General features: G+C 43.6%; 1 protein-coding gene across 1 annotated transcript in view; it reads left to right on the forward strand.

The window, feature by feature from the left end:
• COL1A1 (collagen type I alpha 1 chain) overlaps nucleotides 1–15,739 on the forward strand; it is a 47,003-nt gene that overhangs the window by 17,076 nt on the left and 14,188 nt on the right. Inside the window, exons 23-39 of the mRNA XM_061587997.1 lie at nucleotides 1,496–1,594; nucleotides 3,091–3,144; nucleotides 3,253–3,351; nucleotides 4,393–4,446; nucleotides 5,109–5,162; nucleotides 5,271–5,324; nucleotides 5,811–5,864; nucleotides 7,318–7,362; nucleotides 7,466–7,564; nucleotides 8,556–8,663; nucleotides 9,944–10,051; nucleotides 11,724–11,777; nucleotides 11,888–11,941; nucleotides 12,989–13,096; nucleotides 13,192–13,245; nucleotides 14,623–14,676; nucleotides 15,403–15,564. Coding sequence (XP_061443981.1) covers nucleotides 1,496–1,594; nucleotides 3,091–3,144; nucleotides 3,253–3,351; nucleotides 4,393–4,446; nucleotides 5,109–5,162; nucleotides 5,271–5,324; nucleotides 5,811–5,864; nucleotides 7,318–7,362; nucleotides 7,466–7,564; nucleotides 8,556–8,663; nucleotides 9,944–10,051; nucleotides 11,724–11,777; nucleotides 11,888–11,941; nucleotides 12,989–13,096; nucleotides 13,192–13,245; nucleotides 14,623–14,676; nucleotides 15,403–15,564 — 1,314 coding nt within the window. The remainder of the gene's footprint in view (nucleotides 1–1,495; nucleotides 1,595–3,090; nucleotides 3,145–3,252; nucleotides 3,352–4,392; nucleotides 4,447–5,108; nucleotides 5,163–5,270; nucleotides 5,325–5,810; nucleotides 5,865–7,317; nucleotides 7,363–7,465; nucleotides 7,565–8,555; nucleotides 8,664–9,943; nucleotides 10,052–11,723; nucleotides 11,778–11,887; nucleotides 11,942–12,988; nucleotides 13,097–13,191; nucleotides 13,246–14,622; nucleotides 14,677–15,402; nucleotides 15,565–15,739) is intronic.

Raw genomic sequence — 15,739 nt, forward strand, 5'->3', positions numbered from 1 at the left:
AATGAGAAGACATGATTCACTAGAAAAGACAATAATGCTGGGGAAAACAGAAGGGAGTAGAAAAAGAGGAAGACCAAACAAGAGATGGATTAACTCCATAAAGGATGCCACAGACCTGAACTTACAAGATCTGAACAGGGTGGTTCATGACAGATGCTATTGAGGTTGCTGATTCATAGGGTCGCCATAAGTCATAATCAAAGGCACATATTAACAATCTACATTATAAGTAGTTTAGAAGAGGGAAATATATTATGGGGGGAAAAGGCTTCTTACATGAAACTCGTTCCCCTTCATCTCAGAGGACCTGGCCAGATTTACTCAATGTAGAGGAAATGGCACTCTGCACTTGCCCAGGAGTACTGCCATGCTGCACATGTTCTAAGGCTATCAAAATAGGTCGATTGCTTCATTTATTTCCCACCTACCAATGTCAATACTGGCTAGCAAAAATGAAAATATTATAATAAAATATCTAAAATAGTTTTTTTTAAAGCATAAGTAAAATATCCTGTTCAAATTTACCTCTGGGCCCATACTACTCCCATTTTAGAGATGGATGCTGAGAGGTAACTTGGCCAAGCGCATGCTGAATGAGTTCATGGCAGACATGAACCCTGATCCCAAATTGCTCAGTAAATATAGAAATCTACATTGTTTGCTGACACTAGAGGAATTTGCTTTCCCCATCTCTCCAAAGTTCTCTGAAGTCTTCTGGAAATTCAAAGGGGCCAACGGGGGTTGCCTAATCATCAGATAACATCACACATCATCCCTTTTTAAGGCACGGGGGCCTGCGGTGCTCCCTCATCCTCAAACTCCCATGGTCCTTAATTCCAGCTGAATTGCTGTTGCTCCCAGTTCTTGCTTAACTACCAGACTTATGCCCTCTGGCTTCTCCTCCAATTCTTTCAGATGACATATGCTTTCAAGTTAACCAGAGAATGAAATGTAAAGAGTGCTTTCCTACACCAATTGGTTTCACATTCCTTGCCCCTGCATACCGAGGGGCTTTCTTGAGCTTCTTATTCCCTAGGAACCAGATTTGCCTGGAAGCCAGCTTCAGTCTTTCCTTCTGACCATTATTTTTCCCACTCCAACAACCCATCTGTTTCATTATGCTATATTTTGCCCATTTCTCACATTTTGGAACTCTCCAGATTTACTTCAAGTGAGTCTGCTTAGAACTCACACATGCTCATTTGACTAAAGTGGAGCTGGAGCCAGTACCCCAGTAGTTATTGCTCATGCTGTGGGGCTTTTGGCCTTTTATGGTTCAACTTATTTCTCTGCACATCCTCCACAATTGAAGATTAATTCACCCACACAGAATCAGGCAGTCTGATGTTGGTCTCCATTCCTTGCTCAGCTCTTTGTTCTCAATGAATCCTTAGATTTAGCCCTAATATAGTTCTCTAAAAAAGAGAAGATGAAGCAATGCCAGTATTTACCTGCAGTGTTCAATGTCTTCCCTTGATCACTGTTCCTCCTCCAGGGTCCCTCTGGCGAACGTGGCTCTCCTGGCCCTGCTGGTCCCAAAGGATCTCCCGGTGAAGCTGGACGCTCTGGTGAGCCTGGTCTCCCTGGAGCCAAGGTGAGTGAATTACAAGAGCTCTGACAAAATGGGAGCTTGCAAATGTGATGCGGTTTTCCTGTTAGCCCCCGAGTAATGGAAAACGGGGCACATTCTACAACAAGCTTCCACATCAGTGCTGCGTTTGGGCCCTAGAAACAAATTTAGAAATGAACCGTGTTAGGAAATCATATGCTTCCCTTGTTATATTAATTGCACTCATAAAATGATACAGGACTTTTAAGTATGCAAAGTATTTTGTATTCTCTGTCACATTCATCCTAGCAACTTAGTAAGGAGGTCCTTAATTATCCCACTTTACAGATGGGAAAATGAGGCTGAGTAAGTAAGTGAATCGAAAGGCTTTTGTCACCTTTGGGTGACAGATTTTAGTGCCTTCTTTTGGTTATTTTTCAGGGGGGCATGGTGAATACAGCAAAAGTATTCACCCATTCAGAATGAAGGTGATGCTGATCCAGGAAGCATTGCCCTCCCTCTGAATTGGTGTTATGACATCATCACATAACCAGAGTTGACTGGTTACGTGCATCATGGCATGCATCCTCTTGCTCCCTATGTGATACTTGATTGGCTGGAAACAAGAATGTTTTCAGAGGCAAGCATTCAGTGCAACCCTAGAAAGAACTGACTTGCCCAAGGCTACTAGGAAGTCAAGGGCTGTCTATAATTTGAACTCAGGGCTTATAAACCAAAGCCATATACTCTTGTTACTGGGCTACATAAGCTCTCAAAATCCTCCCTTGCTCAACAATTTGAACCTGGCCTTCCAGCTCCAGAAATAGGCCAAATAACCCCTCCTACCTGTTGCCTTGATCTGTCCCTTTTCCCCATGTGCTCAGGGCAACTTACAACAAGATTAAAATTGCAATAAAATACATGCCCAAATTAATTTAAAATAGCATAAAACTGGTGGAGGGGAAACAAAACATATCTAAAACCTGGAATTAATTTAAGAGAAACCAGCAATTCCTAGGGTTTTTTGGGGGAGGGGGAAGTCTTCACCCTCTGATGAAAGGAACACCCAATTGTGAATGGCACTTATTGGATTTATTAGCTATTCAAATATTCTGTTCAGCTGGAGACTATTCTCTTAGAGTGAAAAGAGTGTGTCCAGAAGGGGCTCTGAATGTAAAAGCTGTAAAGGAACTGGGTATCTTTCACAGAAAAGATGCACAATAAGGGGTTCCCGTGACAAATAGATGTTTTCAAAGCAGAGTCTAAAATGCATTTATGAGCTGCTGTTACTGTGATGAATGCCCAGTAGGACCAGCCCAACTTGGGTGCACAATCCAAGAGTTGTTTCACCCTCTTTGGTGGCATTCCAAGGGATTCTGTGGCACACTCCTCTGATCATGCAGTGTCATGCCATGCTTGGGGTGGCAAAGACAGAGCAATCCTATCTACAGGTATATTATCCTTCACAGTTCTCTCAAGCCCTGTTTGTTAATGCACCAAAGGATGCTTCCTAACTGTCTTTCCTTTCCCCCTCCCATTAGGGTCTGACTGGTAGCCCTGGAAGCCCTGGCCCAGATGGCAAGACTGGACCCACTGTAAGTAACAGAATGGTCCTCTTCAGTTTCTTTTCTTGCTCAGGAGGGAATTTTTCTTAAACACACACATACCGCAAACAACGTATTGGTTTCTTCTTTCCCTAACAGGGCCCTGCTGGTCATGATGGTCGCCCTGGATCTGCAGGTCCACCTGGTCAAAGAGGCCAAGCTGGTGTGATGGGATTCCCTGGACCTAAAGGTGCTGCTGTAAGTAACCACTCTCTAGCTGGTTCCTTTTCTTGAATCCCTTGTTCCTTTGAATGAAGTTGCCAAGGTGGCAAAATCTAGCTTCCTCCTCCAATGTCCAGTCTTTTTCAATTCTCATCTCACAGTGTTGACATGCAAGTGGCAGTCTCAGTTTCAGGACTTTGTGAAATGGCTGCCTCCAAGCGTTCCTGAAATAAAAGCTGACATTGGCTTATGTTGCACCTCTAATAATTGCCCTCCTAACATTTTTGAGCAGCTGGAGAGATCAAAATCTGGGGGATCTATAAAGACCAAACTTGCTGGTCATTTTTGTTTTGCACCTGCAGTTACTACTATGGAGCAGAATCCTGGCTTCACACACCCTGTTCTGGGGCAGTTCACACAGCAACTTCAGGGCCTCCTGTTCAGCAATTTCCTGCAATGGCTTGCAAGGCTTCCTTTTCTGATTACTAATCTCACTGCAGCTTTTTATGCCCATAGATTTATTTTACACTGTTTGAATTCCTCCGAGGTAGATGATAATTGAGTTGATTTGGGATTTGTTTGTTTGGGGGGGGGGCGGTATAGTAATCCATCACCTCCAGATTGTGAACTGGGGAAGGCGAGGTGTTAAGAAAACAGGTAGTTTACCAAAATGACAAAAGAAGGCTAGAGATTTATGGGTAATGAAGAAGAGAAAGGAAATATGGGAAATCCTGGTGATGTGATGATCATTTATAAATCCAATGTGAGCAGTAGGCACACAAGACAGAGTATGCCTTCTTGTTCAGCAATAGTGTCTTCCAACACAAAACTCACTCCTAAGAATACAGAGAGATGCAGGCACTGTGGTATCTATTTGTGGCTGAACATTTGCACACTGCTTGCACATGAATGCACATTCAATGAGTATTTGACATACATATGTCCTGGATTTGCGCTACTTCCTGTAACTCCTCATGAGCGTAATGAAGCTCCACTGCAAGGAATACCTTCTTGCTTGCTGCTTATAAAGTTATTGATTCTGTCCCTAAAATGACCCACTTTTTTCTTTTCTCCTAGGGTGAGCCTGGCAAAACCGGCGAGAGAGGTACTCCTGGACCTGCTGGTCCTCTTGTAAGTATTTTACTTAGTGCCCTATATACCAGGTGTGGAGCTGGCCTGACATCTGCACAGGGATTTTTAGATGAAAGCAAGAAATTGTTTGCACTTGTTCCAAGTTGACACCTGTCATTATAGCAAGCCCCACTGCAGCAAGGAAAGGATAACTGCTACTGCTGCAACAGCATGATACTGATATGACACCGAGTGTGTGCTAGGCATTTACAGAACACTGAAATGATGAGAACCCTACCCTGAAAAGCTTGCAATTGCTGTAACAAAGAAGATTGACAGCCGAGGGAGAGGTTGGGGACTGGTAAAATTGTAGTGGGTCTGTCCCACTCAGACCAGTCAGATAGCAATGGAGGAGCAGGCAAGGGGAGGCTCTGGAAAGGCTTTGCTAAGGAAAAATGACAAATGAGATGAGTTTGGGTGGAGAATCACACAAAGAGGCAAAGTACATAAACGAAGAGGCTAACAAGTTTGACAGGTGCATAGAGCGATAAGGAACCAACACAATGAATTACAAAGATACATGATCTAGGCATATTGTCAGCAATAAGAAAGATGAATTTAACCGTAATACTTTCAGTCAATAGACCATTCTTCAAAGAATCCTTCCAGATACTCTCACCTCTGTGTGTTCCAACCCACATCCCTTCCTCTTTCCTCCCCAGGGTGCTCCTGGTAAAGATGGTGAAGCTGGTGCTCAGGGACCCCCTGGCCCAAGTGTAAGTATGATTTTTTTATTCCACTTTCTGTACCATTGATGGCTATTGTAGGATACCATTTTTCTGTATTCTGTCAACTCTTGAACTTTCCTTTGTTTCCTCTCTCAGGGTCCTGCTGGAGAAAGAGGTGAACCAGGTCCATCAGGAGCTCCTGGATTCCAGGTGAGAGGCTTTTCATAAAAAGAGGTGCAGATGGAACTGTGTTTTTCTATTGCAACAAAACTCCAAATTTGGAAGCCAGGGAAGAAAACTTCAGGGGTAGCAATAAAACAAGGCAAATATAGTACGTTTCTGCATTGTTGCTTAATTTTGTATACTTAATTTCTGCTTCCCTGCTTCTGGTTTTACGGTGTCTTAGATTTCTTTACAGATTTTCTGATAAGTAGTTGGAAGGTGTGGGAGGCAGCAGTAGAATAGTTGGAAGGGGACAACATGATTGTGTTTTCTTCTTCAAACCAGGAGTTTGAAGAAAAAGGAATGGTGCAAAATTTAAGTATGCAGAATCCATGACAACAGGCAGCAATGCCTGTGCTTCTTCAGCAAATTTGCAGATTATCAGATTATAGTACAGATATAGCTAACCCCCTTGATAAGCAATATTTCACTTCCTAATCTAACTCTTTCCCCACCTTCGGCTTCCTCTTGCAGGGTCTTCCAGGACCTGCTGGTGCCCCTGGTGAATCTGGAAAGCCTGGTGAACAGGTAATGGGGCTGTGTGTACAAAAATGTGAAGAAAAGATTGGGTCTAAAGACAGATAGGTTAGGGTATAATCTGAGCATGCTGTCTCGCCAGAAAAGGCTTGCTCGCCATATGTATAGTATTTATATCTGTCTTCCGGAGCAATCTGGTCATTATTAGTGCATTTCCTTTTCAAGCAGAATGCATTAGGAAGCCATTATGGAAAGCCTTGTGGATGTCTTATAGAGAACTGGGAAGTTAAGCACCTCCTCCTTTAGCATCTTCTGCTTTATTATTCACAATCTGCACGCACAGTGGGAACAGCTTCTTCCTTCTTTTAATAGCTGAAGGGAATTTCAGCAGACAAAACTTTCTCCTCTCTTTTGGGACCATGTCACAGCAAGATTAGGAACGCTTAGATTAGATGATCTTTTGAAAGTCTTCATTCAGTCCTTGTAAACCATAAAGTGCTTGTGCTGAATCTACCCCTTACCCTTCAGAGACACACATACACATTGCACTTGGGGGCTGAACTAGAAGTTGTACAATCATGGCAGAGTCCATATCACACCTCTTTTTTGAAAGGATCTCCTCCCATGCTTCCTGTGTAAAGCCAAATCAAGAGTACAATGATCTCTTGTACAAAGGCTCTCTGCATTACTGAAGCAAATGGACTCCTCCTCTTCCACATGTTCCAGTGGCCACATAACCCCCCATACTGCAATCAACATCCTTGTGCCATCACCCACATGTTCTTCTACTAGAGATGGAATAAACTGTTTGGACCAAAACTAGGATTTCGGGTATTCAAAGTACTGTAGATATCAGATACTTCCCTCTGCCTCAGGGGACCTCAGTGGGTTGAGACATCCTGGAATAATGGATTAAGTATGGGACTGCCCTTGTGGAGTCCATAGTTTAGGCCTAGCAAATCTTTCAATAAGGCAATGAATTGAACACATCCTGATGACTCAGTGCTCACAAGGGTTTTCTATATCCAGGACTCTATGATTCTTCTTAACATTCTGAATCTGAAATTGGCATTTTGGAGAGTTCATCTTCTTTGGATCCTATCCATAGAACCATACACATTTCCAGTGTGAGGTTTTGGAGAAGCCATCAAGGATAGCTGTGCTATGTATTGCTGAAGATTATCCTATCAGGCAGATGAGAATAGCCAGATATTTCCTATCATGTCCTTCTGTTTCCTCCATGCCTTTACCCTAGAGGCCCTGCCTACACTGAGCAAGTCCTGCCACCTGAAACTTGAGCTCATTCTATAGCCTTCTAAAATTCCACAACTCAAAGGGATCAAAAGGCCATGTAATCCTACCCTCATTCATGAAGCAGCACAGTCCACCCATTGCTGCACAGCAGGACCATCCTTCAGTCCCACCGTGGATTAACTATGGTACTTGAATGCTTTGTCAAAGATGCTTTAAGCAATGATATTTTCTTTTTTTGCCTTCCTGATAGGGTGCCCCTGGCGATGCTGGTGCTCCTGGTCCCTCTGGTGCAAGAGTAAGTGAACATCTTCACTCTTGTCTTCCATGTATCTTTTCATTCATCCACTGTTGCTTCTTGTAATGGTGGAGTTGTAATTAGATCTCTTTCCTACCTTTAGGGGGAGAGAGGTTTCCCTGGTGAACGTGGTACCCAAGGTCCCCCAGGTCCTCAGGGACCCCGTGGTTCTAATGGTGGTCCTGGTAACGATGGTGCTAAGGTAAGGGATGCGTGAAGACCCTGACGAAATAGGTGAAGGCCAGGCCTTTCACAAGAATGTGTTTGTGTGGAGATCCAATAAAATCATAGAATGTGCCCTATCACTACTTGTTATTCCCAACTGTTCTTCACAGTATTTTCTTTGTTGAGAATATGTTGTAGGATAAATATGAAATTAGTGTTGGATAGTTATTATGTAGAGGAAATTTTCAAATTCTCAATGTCAGATTTTGAGGCATGCAGGTAACGAGACATCTATAAACCTCTGAAATTCAGAGATGGAGGAAAAACTAATACATCCCTTCTTAGGCATCCCTGCACACCTCCTATTTTCTCAGCTCTGACTCAGCACAGTGCTTGCCTGCTTAAGACTGAGTGATAGCACCTATAGTATTTGGGATCCTCTCATGAGCTTATGTAACTCGATAATATTGCATCTCCATTCATACACATACATACAGGTTATAAGAACCTAGGGCAAAATCAGGAATAGGGGGCCACAGCTGAGCTGAGTCGTTCCCTCAGGACTGGGCTAGGTTTGGAATCCAACCAAGCATCTGCTGTGTGAAGCAAGGCATAGCCTTCATCTTATTGCAGGGTTAAGCCAAACCACATGGAACAAGCTCTGGGGTCTTCCTTGTCCCTTCAGCATCCACAGCCACATTTCACTCAAAGTAAGGCAGCTTTTGCATCCTAAAGCAAATTGTCTCAAGGAAATAAATGTGCATGGGCACTGGGATGTTCAGAAATTTTATCTTGCCCTTAGTGACATCTACCAAAGCCCCCTAAATTGCTGCCATCCTGGGAGTAACAAGGCTCTTCTTCTTCCCTAACATAAAGGCTAGACATCAGAAAAGATAAATATTGTCTCACAGATTTGTGAGTGAGTGAGTGAATTCAGAAAGGATTAGGTGCCACCTATGCTGGGTCTGATGTCTTAGCTCTGTTTCTGATCCTTGCCCACTTCTGTTTTTTTGGCTCTACCCCTCTAGGGTGATGCTGGTGCTCCTGGCGCTCCTGGAAGCCAAGGTCCTCCTGGCCTTCAGGGTATGCCCGGTGAACGTGGCGCTGCTGGTCTGCCTGGTGCCAAGGGAGACAGAGTAAGTATCTTGTCCTTGGAAACAATGCCATCAAAACAGCAATCAGTAACTTACCCTGCCTGTTAAGAAAATGAACAAGCAAAACAACAACAGCAGCACCCTTACTCTTCAAGTGTCATCCTGCTACTTCAAGTCTTTCCCAACTTCTCATGTCTCTCCCTAGCTCTCTTTCAATAAGAATCACCATTGTTGTATCTTTATAGAGATAATCATGACATAGATACTCATTCCCACTCATGCCCGCAGATTCATTAGGGGCCATTGGGGGGGGTGGAAGAAAGGAGATTTAAAAAACAGGAGGCAAGGTAGCCAGACCACTATCTCAGGGTTGTGCAATCTCAGGTTGTGCAATTACAGTGGATTTGGTGTTCTTGTGCAACAAACCCACTCCCCCCCCCACTTTTTGCAGTGACAGGAAAATGCACCAGGCTACTGGCCTATAAGCTTGTATGAGGAAAAGTAGCATCTGAAGTTGCCTTATACTGAATCAGGCCATTGGGCCATAAAGCTCAGTACTGTCTCCTTCAACTGGCAACAGTTCTCCACCCATCTCAGGCTGAGGCATTGCCCAGCCCCATCACATGTGGTCATTTTATTTTTTACAAAAAATGCCAGAGATTTAAAGTATTGCCTTTTGCATGCAAAGCTTGTGATCTGCCAGTGAGCCCCTCCCCTACCTAGTGCTACCACACAAGTAGATTTCTGGCAGAATCATAATACAGGGACTAAGGAACAGGAAGATAGTCTTAAATTCTACTGGCATATAGATATCTTCCCTCCTTAAAATCTCCAGTGCAGAGGCCAGTGGGCAGATGATCTTCCCGTTCTGTAGACTCAGAGCAAGAGGGTGGTTTACAGCAGAGGTAGCTGACCTATGGCCCTCCAGATGTTGCTGGACTATGTCTTCCATCATCCCTGACCATTGTCCATGCAGGCTGGGGCTGATAGAAGTAAGAGCTTAACAACATCTGGAAGGCCACAGATTCCTCACCTCTGGTTTATAGGATTTGCCTTCAGCATTGGCCCAAGGGGTTTGGAGCAAAGGAGAAATCTTGGGGTGCTATTTTAGTCTTTCCTTTATCAGTTTCCTTGAGAGAAATTTCCTCATGTCAAATTTGATTTGACATGCTGATATAAATTCTTCAAGATGATCAAATCTCTCAGAAGACTTCAAATTTGGGACATGTTACATCATTAATATAAAGTTCTTCCTCCCAGTGGTTGTACCAGTTTGTTCTCTTCAGTGCTTCACGGTGTGTTCTGCTTTTCCTTCCTCTTAGGGTGACGCAGGTCCCAAAGGTGTTGATGGTGCTCCTGGCAAAGATGGAGTTAGAGGACCGACTGGACCTATTGGCGCAGCTGGACCAGCTGGTTCTCCTGGCGACAAGGTAAGTGTTCTATTGACTTTCTGCACTTTATTTCCAGAGAAGCTGTAGTGAACTACAGTTGTCAGGTGTCTAGGTACATATCCTGGCATTTTAATGAATTTGTGAATAAGCCAGGAACTATTTGGTGTCTCCAAACTCAGGCTTTGATGCCACTACTTTGCCAAGCAATGGGAAGTCACTCAATAGGCAGACAGTTGCCAATGGAGATGGAAACTCTTTCCTGAACCCTTTCCCCAGCTTTGTCCTGAATGGATGGGGATGCAGAGTTCCAAGCTATCTTTTTCTAGTCAGTTCAGTATCCCACCCCTCATGCTGACTGTCAGAATTGGGCAGCATTGGGGACAGCCTCCTTTTCCAAGGAATTCTAAAGCATGAGAATTTCAGCATTGTGTACCCTTACTGAAGCTTGACCCTTTCAGAGGAGCAGCAATTGGACAGCCTGGTATTTTAGACCATGATCTCATGCTTCATCTGGGCCCCTCAGGCTCTGTGAGGTGGGCTGGGTTAGACTTGGGAAGAAAACAAGAAACCAGTGGAATCCAAGCCTGTATCAGGCTCCTTCTAACCCTGTCCACAATGACCAGGCCTGATATGACAAGGGTCAGTTTGAAATTAAAGTAGTGGCCTGTAACTAGATTCACTGATAGGGCAATCTAGGGTAGAGTGCTAGGGTGAGGAGTTTCGCTCTTTCCCTGTCATTTTATTCACATGATGCCACCAGGATACCTATTGCTGGCTGAGGCTAAACGTTCCACACACTGGCTGTCTTCCATGTGGGAAGGCTACTCCCTACAGTGGCTGTGGGAAGGACAAATGGGGGGGGGAGTACTTCTTTTTGCCTCCAGAATGGCATAGGTGACAGCATTGAGCCAACAGTCATCATCTATAGGCCATATTGTCTAACAGGCCACCAGTTGCTGACTGCCCTCAGTGAAAGGAATCCCCAGCTCAACCTGCTATATCTGATCTTAAAGGTTGCTCATGGGTCCTTTTTCAAATATTACCAACAGGTCAGGCACAAAGATAGGGTTCTAGTCAATCCTCCCATCTCCACTTTCCATCCACATAAAATCATCTCGTTCACACTTTAAACAGGAGAAAAGAAAATTGTCTTATACTGAGTCAGACCATTAATCTATCTAGCTCAGTATTGTCTATCCTGTTCAGCAGTGGCTTTCTGGGGTTTCAGTCAGGGGTCTTTTCCCAGGTCTACCTGGAGGTTACAGGGATTGAACCTGGGACCTCTTGCAGGGGAAGATATGGTCCTTCCTCTTCCAAGCCAATTTTGCTCTTCCAATTTGTCATGAATAATATTTTTCTCCCCCTCCTTTTTTTTGTACCAAAGCTTGATGGCTCTCTCTGATATGAAGGCAAATTGTCCATTTTTTGAATCCACATGTTGAATTTTGGCCTCCATATGAGACACTGAATAAACTGTTAGAAAAAGAAGCATTTCTGACCTCTGCCAAATTTATCAAGTTCGGTGATAGCAGTAGATATATCAGCTTTAGAAAAATCCTTCTTTGGCAGCAGATAATCAACCTATAGTATTTTGCTGTTGGATGCATCCAGGGTTTTTTGATGCTTTTCCTCTTTGTATTACAGCATCTTTTGTGGTCCCTCCTGGTTCTCTGGAACTTAGCCTTGTCTCTCTTTTGTTCTCCTCACCTAGGGTGAAGCTGGTCCTGCTGGCCCTGCTGGCCCCACTGGTGGTCGTGGTGCTCCTGTAAGTACATCTTCTTGGGTCATCAACTTCCTCATTGTTCCAACTGCTCTCTTCCTCTGGCCTTCCTTCCATCACTGACCATGTACATTTGTCTCTTTTTTCCTTCGCAGGGAGATCGTGGTGAGCCTGGCCCTGCTGGCCCTGCTGGATTCGCTGGCCCCCCTGTTAGTATGATGACAAACATTAATTTCTCACTGAACTGTCGGCTTTTATTGCATGTTCTGTGGCCAGGCCAGGGTGGAGGGTGAACAGTCCACCTGTTTTATGTACATTGTGGAGCGAAAGTGACACAGTTAACAGTCGAGGTTGGCTACCAGAAGCAGGTGTGGATTATTGTCAGGTGACCTCTGGTAGGAGAAAGTGAAATGTTCCAGGTGTTGTTGATATCACTCAGTTAGCAGCACTCATAAATCCCCAATTTGGGGCATATTCAGTTCTTCCTTACCCTCCCCCTAACTACAGCAGTCAGTTAGGCATGAATTAGTACACTGTTGGTGTGACAAAGTGCCTTTTTCAATGCCTTACTATGCCACTGAACTACTCTCATGGACGTTCAGGCCAACAGCAGCCCAGACAAGCAAGTCTCTATGTACTGGCTGAATCCATTTTTGGAATATTTTTCAGTACCAGGTGAACTGCAGTCTAAACTTGGGTTTAGTGCCATCACAGAACTGGTTCAGTCAAGGTCCCAAAGTACAATGGACAAGTTGATTTGGGTTGCAAATTGTTAGTAATTGTTTCTTTAGTATTTCTGTATCTGCCAATTGCTTTACAAGTGCTCATATCGTTTGTTCTCCCATCCAATGAGCTCATAGCTGAAGAGTGGGGATTTGAACCTGGGTCTCCCATGCCCAAGCCATTTTCTGCTGAACCACAAAGGGTTGACTCCACCATATCTAAGCAGTGGTGAGATGAATCAGGAATTGAATATCCAAAACATGATCAAATCCCTCCTCCCTTTTTTGCACCCTTCCCTTTCCTGGTTGAAAAAATTAGCTTCCAATTCCACCTCTTTCAGTTTTATTCACACCTGGCAAATCCGCTGGAAAGGCAGATTATCAGAAGCAATATGGTCTAACCTCCCATAGTCAGATATTTTTGGATGATGCAGCGAAAGATACATATTAGAAGACCATATAACTAAAAGTGAAATTATCTTTCCTTTTCCATCCTCCTGTTACTCACCACCTGCTCTGTTCTTACCTCCATAGGGTGCTGATGGACAACCTGGTGCTAAAGGTGAACCTGGTGATGCTGGTGCTAAAGGTGATGCTGGTCCTCCTGGCCCTGGTGGAGCCACCGGACCTCCTGGCCCTTCTGTAAGTGCCCTTTCTTTGCTTCCCAATCTCTTTTGAGACACCTTGACCTTCTGTCAGCCTTTGGTTTAATGCTGTCTTCTTTCCATTTATTCCAGGGTGCTATTGGTGCTCCTGGACCCAAAGGTGCTCGTGGAGGCCCTGGACCTGCTGTGAGTATCTTCTTTTGCATTATTAAGCTGGATGCAAGTCAAAAATGAGGCCACACATGCATTCAGATCATTATTCACATTTGTCAAAAACTCCAGAGCTTTTACATCCCAAGAATATTACTCAAGTTCATAATCCTTGGACATTTAAAGCAGACTGTGAGTTGGGAAATTAATGGTGCTCTCAGCACAAGTAATGTGCTATACAAACAAACTATAGAAGGGGTCATGCAACCTCTGCCCAGAGAGATTACAGTCTGTATGAAGTGGGCAACACAGGGTTCTTTAACCCCTGGTCCAAAATAGTTAATCTTTATTCACGGGGGACTGGCTACTCCATGGTGAGGAAAAAGTCTCCATGCATGCTCAGAAGCTCTCACTAGCTATCCTAAACCCTAATACACAACAGGAAAGAATTCCATTCCAGAGTGTGCTGCCAGCAGGTCCTAGCTAAAAGTAAACATTAGCTGATTGCAAGTAACCTAGATCAGATAATCCAAGCTGTTTTACCTGGGGGATATACAGGAGGCTCTTCAGTTGGCACGACATACAGGTTTTTTTTCACACTGTATTTCTGCATCTCCGTTTAGAATAGAAGCAGTGGGCTAAGTTCAAGGTTCTAGTTTTGGTGTACCAAGCCCTACACAGCTTGGGATCAGGATACCTGAAAGACCGCCTTACTATATGCCCAGTCGATCACTGCGCTCTGCAGGTGAGAGCCTCCTACAGATACCTAGGAGGTCCATTCTGTACAATATAGGAAACAGACCTTTAGTGTAGTGGTGCCTAACCTTTGGAATTCCCTCCCCTTAAATATTAGACAGTCGCCATCTCTGTTATCTTTTCGGCACATACTGAAGACCTTCCTCTTTGAACAAGCCTTTTAAGCAGAGACCTTATCCCAGTCTGCGTCTGTGTTGGAATTGCTTTTTAACATGTTTTTAAACCTTTTCTTTAAAAAATAGATGTTTTTAAAGCTTTTCGTAAAAAAATTTAAGATGTTTTGTTTTAATATGTTTTTAATGGTTGTTTGGTTTTAATGTGTTTTAAAGTCTGTTTTTATGATGTGTTAAAGTGTTTTTAGTGCTTTTGTTTGCTGCCCTGGGCTTCTACTGGGAGAAAGGGTGGGATATAAATCTAATTTATTATTATTATTATTATTATTTCCTGCTAAGATGCTAGAAGGGCTGAGATATTATTATCTTTCTATGACATTCTATGGCATTGCAAAGAGGTTCCTGAACAGAAAAATTAAGACCAAACCTATTAGAACAATTGCAGGTTCCTGTTCGGTGGAGAAACAGCTCTAGACAAACTTACAGTTCCCATATGTAGGGGAAAGTTATTGAAATGAAACTTTCTCTTCGATTCCTTTCATAGGGTGCTACTGGATTCCCCGGAGCTGCTGGTAGAATTGGACCCCCTGGCCCATCTGTAAGTGCCTTCCCACAAACCCACAGTTTGGTATTGTGGGCAATAGTCTTGAAAGCCATTACACAGCTCCCAGCTTGGTGAGGGGACGGAGGGAGGATGCTCAGTGGGAAGTTCCCAATATCCTACATTACAAGACCTACAAGAATATGTGTATACTGTAGGGCCTACAAGAATTTTTGTTTGCTTCCTCAGAAGAGAGGACAGAACAAGGGGGCCATAAAGCGGAAAAGATACAGATGTGAGCATAGTGCTGAATCAATTCAAATCTGAATATAAAATGGTTTTAGTCTGAATCAAAAGTATTCCTTGTAAATAACACTTTACAAAATATTTTAATTTGAAAGAATTCTAGTGTCCAATTTTATTTTTATGACCCAAGTTTGCAAACTGGATAACCAGGTTTTCAAATTTTAGCCAAACCCCACTCCCCTTGAGACATATCTGAAATTGTTGGGCTTTACAGGTTTTAACACACAGGTGTCTCTAGGTATATTTATACTCCTGACTTTATGGTCATTCCTTCTTCCAAGAGAAATCTTTGAGTTGTAGTTAGGGACAAGAAGCTAAGGATTTCTAGGCATATATTCTCAGCATCTTCACCAAAGCTGAATTCCCAGATTTGTTGGAGCAAAACATGGCAGTTAAAATGATCTGTCCACCCTCATGTATATGTTTTCTGTACTTATAAGAATGACTGACTTGTTTGTCCTCTTCCTTTCCCAAAAGGGTAACATCGGTCTTCCTGGCCCACCAGGCCCTGGTGGAAAGGAAGGTGGCAAAGGACCCCGTGGTGAGACTGGACCTGCTGGCCGCCCTGGTGAAGCTGGACCTGCTGGCCCACCTGGACCTACTGGTGAGAAGGGCTCTCCCGGTTCTGATGGACCCCCTGTAAGTAAATACCTCCTTCTACAATTCATTTCTCTTTAATGGGATAGTGAAGGCCAAGCTGGGTGTCTTCTCCTTGTGGAATCTCCCTATCACAACAATGAACTCCCTATAAGCAGCCCCACTACCATGATGATGATGATGATAAAATTCCCCTATCTTAAATTGCTTTTGAAAT

This window comes from Rhineura floridana, chromosome 11 (genome assembly GCF_030035675.1).
Source record: "Rhineura floridana isolate rRhiFlo1 chromosome 11, rRhiFlo1.hap2, whole genome shotgun sequence".
Lineage (NCBI taxonomy): Eukaryota > Metazoa > Chordata > Lepidosauria > Squamata > Rhineuridae > Rhineura > Rhineura floridana.